At 42.5% G+C, this 7,500-nt stretch overlaps 1 protein-coding gene across 2 annotated transcripts in view; it reads left to right on the forward strand.

Moving 5' to 3' along the window:
- The window catches only part of LOC125046099 (brain protein I3-like), an 8,713-nt gene that overhangs the window by 1,133 nt on the left and 80 nt on the right, over positions 1 to 7,500 (forward strand). For both annotated transcript variants that reach the window (XM_047643737.1, XM_047643738.1), the window contains exons 2-3: positions 6,362 to 6,562; positions 6,924 to 7,500. The exon at positions 6,924 to 7,500 is cut by the window's right edge and continues 80 nt beyond it. In XM_047643737.1, coding sequence (XP_047499693.1) covers positions 6,362 to 6,562; positions 6,924 to 7,070 — 348 coding nt within the window. In that variant the 3' untranslated portion in view covers positions 7,071 to 7,500. The remainder of the gene's footprint in view (positions 1 to 6,361; positions 6,563 to 6,923) is intronic.

The raw sequence follows: 7,500 nt of genomic DNA on the forward strand, positions 1-7,500 counted from the left end.
CTGAGACTCATTTGGGAGACGGCAGGTTAGACTATGTATTTGGCAAAAAAATAGTTCATGGTAATGTGTGTACTTCACTGATACGAGAGTTAGTTAGTGATCATTTTACAATCCGAACAGACTATACTGTAGATAGCGACTCAGCCCCTAAATCACCTTGGATCAGAATAATTATCCCATGTTCACGAAGTCCCGAGGTGGATCAGTGACCCAATTCTGGACTAAAAGCTTAATCATTCCTATACCTAAACCCAATACTGACAAATACAGGCCCATATCCTTGAAATCCTGTCTGTGAAAATTACTTGAGAGAATAATTCTGAACAGACTTATGTATCACATAAATACAAAGTTATTCCCCAGACTGTATGGATTTCTCCCAGGACGTAGCAGTCAGCACTGTTTTGCAGTGTACCTAACAAACTCAAACCCAGGCATGCAAACCGTAGTTTTTTTATCTTAACTCTGCCTTTGATACTGCAAACTGAGAAAATATCCTTGAGCAACTAGCTAGCTTTGGCATCCAGGGAAAACTGCTGACATGGATTCAAACGTATCTATCGAATCGATCGGCTTAGGTTCTCTTCAGGGGCATTAAGAGCACCCATACAGAAGTATTTGAACTCGGCACGCCTCAGGGAGGCGTACTTAGTCCCATGTTATTTATTATCCTATTGTATAGATTATTAGGCGATATACCACTTGAGGGAAATGACTCCATTATTGATATGCCGATGATATTTACATTAAATCCCCATCCAAGGATAGAAAGCAAGAGGTTCTAGGTATACTTTCAGCAAGAGCTACTGAGTGTGGCTTGAAAATCTCGACTGAAAAAAACAAGGCACTTAATCCAAAGACAATCCCTCTGCCAATGTTTCATATAAATGACACTGAACTAGATCTTTGCCACCAGTAAAAATACCTCGAGGTGATTGTCAGTGATGAAGAGTTCATCAGAAACTTGAAGAAAAGGCTGTGGGAGTGGATGAAGCCACTTAGGATACTTGTTGGCAAAGACCATGGTATCAATGTCAATATTGTAAGACTTTTACTTGTCATACATAAGGTCAGTCATAGATTACCATGAATTGCACCTAGTATTGTTCAAGGAATCAGAGTTAACTAGTTTAGAAAGTGTACAAAATGAAGCCACGAGGATCACGAAATTTCGAGGTATTTCTGAGTGAGACAATTGGTCTGAAGTGATGGGGCGCAACTCCACTACGAGGGGAGCGAGAAAAGGAAAAATGGGAGCCAACCATGGAAAGAGGAAGCATAAGTGATGAGGTACTGAACCATAGGCATACGAACTAGTGGCGTCACGATACCCAGAATTGTTCCTCGATTGATGAGAAAAATAACGGGTCCTCATTTGGTGGTGAAAATAATGGGTCCTCATGTGATGAGGAAAATAAAGATCTTCGTCTGATGAGGAAATAGTCACTGGGTGCGCAAAAGGAAAAGGACATTAATAAGAAAATGAGTGCTTCGAACGTAAGAAAACGTAGTAATTCTCCAGTCAAGACAGGCTGTTGTATGGAAGAGGGCATGAAGAAAGTGAAAAGGGCCAGTGATGTGGTTATGGGTAGTAAATTATGTTCAGACTACTACTTGTGGAGCATCACAGAAAGATTGTAAGGGCACAAGGAAAAGGCTTTGTTTGTTTGAAGGAGAACCATATGGCTAACGATTGCAGAGCACTGCCTAGTGGTGTAGGCAACTGCAATGGACATCACTCCAGGTGGCTTCATGAAGCCTCAACAGACAGCCAGGTTCATAGAGAGCCTGAAGCCCTTGGATGGTATAAGAGAACTGAAGTCTCAAAAGTGGAACAAAACAATGACTGACTTTCGCAGATATGGGTGACCCATACCATAGGCAGGGAGAAAGGGATAGCACTGCCCATAGGTGGAGACACCTATATAAAAAGGATTACAACTTGTCCCTTACTGGATTCAGGCAGTACCCGCTCGCTCTGCTCAAGGAGACTTGTGGAAAGAAAAGAGGCAAGCCATAGTAATTACCACCCTTTTAGATAAGGATCAGCAAGTCAACATGCATTGACCTGACAGGTGAAGCATCTATCAGTAGAGTTGATGATTGGACAGGACACTCCCCAAGCACTGACAGAAGTACCAAAGAATAAACTTCAATGCGCTTTGTTGGAGAAGGCAATAAAGTAGTTCTGGGAAATAGATGAGCGTGAAGACCCAGGTAAAAGAGGACAGTCGGTGGAAGACTAAAAGGTTATAACTATGTGGGAAAGGGAAGAAAACAGAATTGGAAACCATCAATTTCTGATGCCCTTAAGGAAAAGGGACCTTTACATGCCAGACAACTTACCAATTGCTCTCGGAAGATTAGCAGGACTGAAGGCTAGGTTGATCCGTCATAAAGATCTTATGCGACATTATGTCAAGGAGCTGGAAGAACTGGTAAAAAGGGGATATGCTGAAAGGGTTCCAGAGAAGAGAGTTCATCCTCGGAAAATATGGTATCTCCCACATCAATAGTGTTTAACACAAATAAGCCTGAGAATACACATATTGTCTTTGACTGTGCCACTAAATTCAATGGGATAACTCTAAATAACCAAATTATGCAGGGACCGGATATGATAACTAATCTTATAGGAATCCTCATTCTTTCAGGGAAAGGAAGGTGGCAATGTCTGCAGACAATGAAACCATGTTCCACCAAATTTTGGTAGATGCAAAGGATTGTCAAGTGTTAAGGTTCAGGGTGACTTTGCAAGGTCACCTATTCCATGCCGGATGACCAGACATCTTTTCGGTGTAGTTTGAAGCCCTGCATGTGCTGACTTTGCGCATCTTAAAACCTTGGAGGAAGCCAAACGGTGGTTTTATGTTGACCTATTGAATCTGAGAATGAGGCCAAACTCTATGTTCAAAAATTACAAGAAGCTTTGAGGAACGGAGGTTTTCCTTTAACAAAATGGATGTCCAACTCTTAGAATGTGATGGCTCGAGTACCACAGCAAAGTCCCAGTGCTAAGCATATCGATCTGGCGAGAAACGAATTACCTATGGAAAGAGCATTAGAGGTGCTATAGAACCTGGAAGATGACAGTTTAAATATAGCGGTGACTCCTCCTGACAAACCAAGAGAAGCATCCTGAGTACTATCTCTCTGTTTGCCCACTGGGATTAATAGCTCCCCGTACTGTTTGAGCTAAGATGATTTTTTCAAGATGAAGTACGCAGGAAAGAAGGATGGGATGAACGACTCTCAGAGGAAATGTTAAAAGATAGACCTTGTGACTAAAGAAGATACGAAGGAATTCTACACTGGCTGTTGCCTACTTCCTCTCTGGTTTGGACGGCTCATAAACGCATAGCTTCATCACTTCTGTGATGTTTCAGCTAAAGCTTATGCAGTAGTGACTTACATGAGGCTGCAAGATGACAGTGGACTCATATGTTGCAGCTTTGTCATGGTATGTGCCAGACTAGCCCCCATCAAGACTACTTCCATTCCCTGTTTAGAATTGTGTGCTGCGGTTCTAGTAGCTGGTTGTGATGACAAGATGCGAAAGGAATTCTCCCTGGAGGTCAGGAACTCTGTTTTTTCTTTGACAGATAGCATGATTTTTCATCATCCCCTCAGCAGTGGCAGCATGTGAGCTATGAAGGCAATCCAGCTGATGATTCCAGCAAAGGTCTAATCACACAAAGACTGATGATGAGTGGAAGGTGAAAAAATGGCCCCAGCTCTTTAGACCTGCCCGATGACTCCTGGCCACCTGTATCAAGTGACAATGATGACCTAGATGAGAATCCAGAAGTAAAAAGGTAAACACGGTCATGATGCTAAAGGGGAAAGAATCGAAATGGGTTGACAAGCTCCTATCGCGGTACTTGTCTTGGTACACTCTACAAAGAGCAGTAAAGGCTTTGTTAACTCTCAGCATGAATAATGGAAGGTTTTCTAGACTTGAAAAATCCCAACTTAAAGTAACAGAACTGCAGTCAGCACGAACAGCCATCATCAAGTATGTACAAAAGGTTTGTTTCAGGAATGATATTGAGACACTTTATAATAGAAAGCTTGCTAAGAAAAGCAAACTATACCGGCTAGAGCCGGTAGAGTTTGATGACCAAGGTGTGATCCAAATTGGAGGTCACCGGCTAAGTGATTTTAGTGATTGTAGTGCAAAGCCCATCCTCCTTCCTAAAGATCACCCCATACCATCCTTGTTTGTCCAGGACATACACATATTTGTGACAAGACACTCGGAAGGGAATATAGCATGGCCAACTTTAGGGGACATTATTGGATAGTGGCAGGTCGACCCTTAATCGATCGCAGACTTCTTCACTTGTCGCTGGGTTAATAGCAAACCACTAACACAACAGGGTAAATTGCCTTTGGAAAGAATATCAGCTAATAGTCCATCTTTCACCCACACTGGAGTAGAATGCTTTGGGCCATTTAACATGACGTACAGGAGAACTGTGAAGTGTTTTGGTTGCGTCTTTACCTGCCTCAGTTCCAGAGCTGTACATCTTGAATTACTGCATTCCCTCGATACAGATGAATTCATCAATGCCCTTATGCAATTCATAATGTGGTGGGGCACTCCCAAAAATACCTAATTTTCTGAGGGCCAACAAGGACTCCTATGGCCTCCCACATGGGTGGGATATGGGAATGGCAAATTCGGTCTATAAGGAAAATCTTAGCCTCTGTTACTGGCATGCAAAACATCAATGATAGCAGGCTTCACACACTGTTCTGTGAAGCTGAAGCCACACTTAACAGTTGTCCACTAACTGCTACACCGGGTGATGCCTCATCCTGAGGCTCTTACACAAGTTCATATACTTTGGCTAGGAAAAGACTTCCATTTACCTATGGATGACGTTTCTCTGGGTGAAATTCTTCGTAGATGCTGGATTCATGCACAGGAACTAGCAGATAAATTCTGGAAGTGTTCTGAAAGATTGAGCCCTCCTTCAACCTATGCATTGGTGATGTCCTCTTTACTGATCCCCACCTACCAAGTAATCGGAAGTGTCTTGGAAGAGTCATCCAGGTATTCCCAAGCTCTGATGGTTTAGTCAGTAAGGTTCATCTACATACTAGCTCTGGGGATCTAACCCGGCCCATCGTAAAGCTATGCCTACTGGAAACTGATATCGATTCCACTCAGGATTTGGATCGATCTGCTACTTAGCGACATGCAGTACTCGAACAATGGGGGATTGTAGCTGCTATTATCAGCATTGGCATGACATAGCTGCTGGTATCAGCATCTGTAGCCGCTGTTATCAGCATCGGTATGGCGTATATCATCCTTTCTAGGGCTCGGGATGACGTTTCCTCATGGGTTGCGATATAGATAATGCCATAGTCGTTTATCTCCGTGTCGATATATCTGCTGTATTACACCTTGTCCCTAATTTTGACGTATATATGGAAGGAAGAGGGGCCATCACTGGTTTATAGAGCAGTTTGAGAGTGAATACTGATTCGACAACACATACATAAGGACCGATCTGAGGACTTCTGTTAAAGGCCTTGACTGTTCCCGCTATGCATATGTATCATATATATTCATGTATAGATGTAGATACATGCCCATGTATATTGTTGTTTACTTTAAGCAATAGGATGTAATGACATTCTTAGCAAACAGTAAAATGTATTTTTTCTGTAGTTGTAATATTATAAGTACTGGTAAAAACTTGTAAGTGAACTTGAATCGAATTGTGACAGTGGCAATGATTATTATTGTACTCATTTATAATTGAGATTGTATTGATTACAGTTCTGACCGTATTCCATTAAATAGTGAAGTGAGTATGATGCACTGGTATCAGTCACCTTGAATTGCCACAAATAATCTAAGTGCGTAGAATGGCGCTTACACTCTCCCTTTCCCTCTTCCTCCCTTTGCCTCAATATTTATCTTTGAGTCTCTTGCAATTCTCTCTTTATTCTGAATCTACATTTGTTTTTATATTTGTGATAATTGAGGATGTTTTGCGTTTTAATTTGCGCACGTGTTAGCAGAGAATGCTCTGCGGACATTATCAATACAAGGTGGTTTATCCTATTGTGGAAAAGTTTTTATTGCCCTCAAAATAGTGATCTGCCCTCCACCATATATCAAGACAAGACATGGATTGTTTTTCGCAAAGTGGAACTAGTGGACCTGTTCAGGGGATATGTAATTTCATAGGGTCATCCGAGTTGCGAAACTGTCACAGATAGGATATACGCTAAAATTACAAGAGTTTTGATGAATATTGAAGATTTCCAGACAAAATGGTTAACGTAAAAGTTTTCCATCAGTGTTCGAATATTATTTTGCTGATCTGCCCGCCTCTCGCAGCTGATTGACGAGAAAGGCAGCGCCATGGACAACGACTTCAAACAGATGAACCCCGTGGGATTTCAGCACAGCCCCTACGTCCCTCAGCCAGCTCCCTCGCCCGTCCTGATAGTGGCTCCTCCTGCTCCAGTAGCGCCTCAGCAGACGGTGGTGGTGGTGGGCTCTAACGCTCTCCCGCCCGGCGTCTGCACCGTCTGCAGGGTGAGTCGTCGTGCGTAGTGTTCCTCGAGCGTGACTTGGATTCAGGATTATTACACCCATGAATAAAGTACAAGATCCCGCCTTTATTACAGACTTTGATCAATGCCAGACTAACCGCATATAAGGGTTGAAACAACTTGTGCAAATGAGAGAGGCTGAGTATGCTAATTAAATGGCAGTGTGAATCAGCATACATAGTCTTTCCTCTTTTGCAGGGTATTAGATATCATACGTGAACATTAAAAGTATTTTGTTACAGCTGTCTGAGGATAAATAAAAACCTATTGTCATGCACGTTTCCCAATTTAATGCCAAACGACAGGTTGCGAATGTGTCCTAAAAGTCCCTTTCTGCTGTTCAGGTGGGCAAGATCAAAGATACTGCATCGTGCTGCACTTGGCTCTGTTGCTGCATTTTGCTTCCGTTCGGCCTGATCCCCGGCATTATTGCCTTCTGCTGCTGCTACCGCCACCCCAAGTGCAGCCACTGTGGATACATCATTGACTAAGCTGCCGCTGCTGCAGCGGCGCGGGGCTACGACGGCTGGGCGGCCGCCTCGCCTCCGGACTGCCTAAGGCCACTCTGGCTTTAGGACAAACGATCAAGACTAATTTACTTCAGAAATAATTCTGGGAAAGTGCTTCAGGCGTATAAGGTTTAAAATAATTTTTTTTTTTACATCTACCTTGTGACTCCACATAATACAATTATCAAGAACTTTCTTCTCTAGAAGTTTCTTATGGTGGTAATAAAAAAAATATTTACCTCATAAGTCACTTCAGTTTCATAAGATTAAAAATAAACTATATTCGTGACATGAAATTTGTTTTGATTTTTGGCAGAGTTGGCTACTGTCCTCGATAACTGCGTTATAAAGCGAGGATTTTGATTTTGGCTCTTATAGCCCTTTGACGGGAATGCGTTTCCGGGATTTCCTG

This window comes from Penaeus chinensis, chromosome 38 (genome assembly GCF_019202785.1).
Source record: "Penaeus chinensis breed Huanghai No. 1 chromosome 38, ASM1920278v2, whole genome shotgun sequence".
Taxonomy (NCBI): Eukaryota; Metazoa; Arthropoda; class Malacostraca; order Decapoda; family Penaeidae; genus Penaeus; species Penaeus chinensis.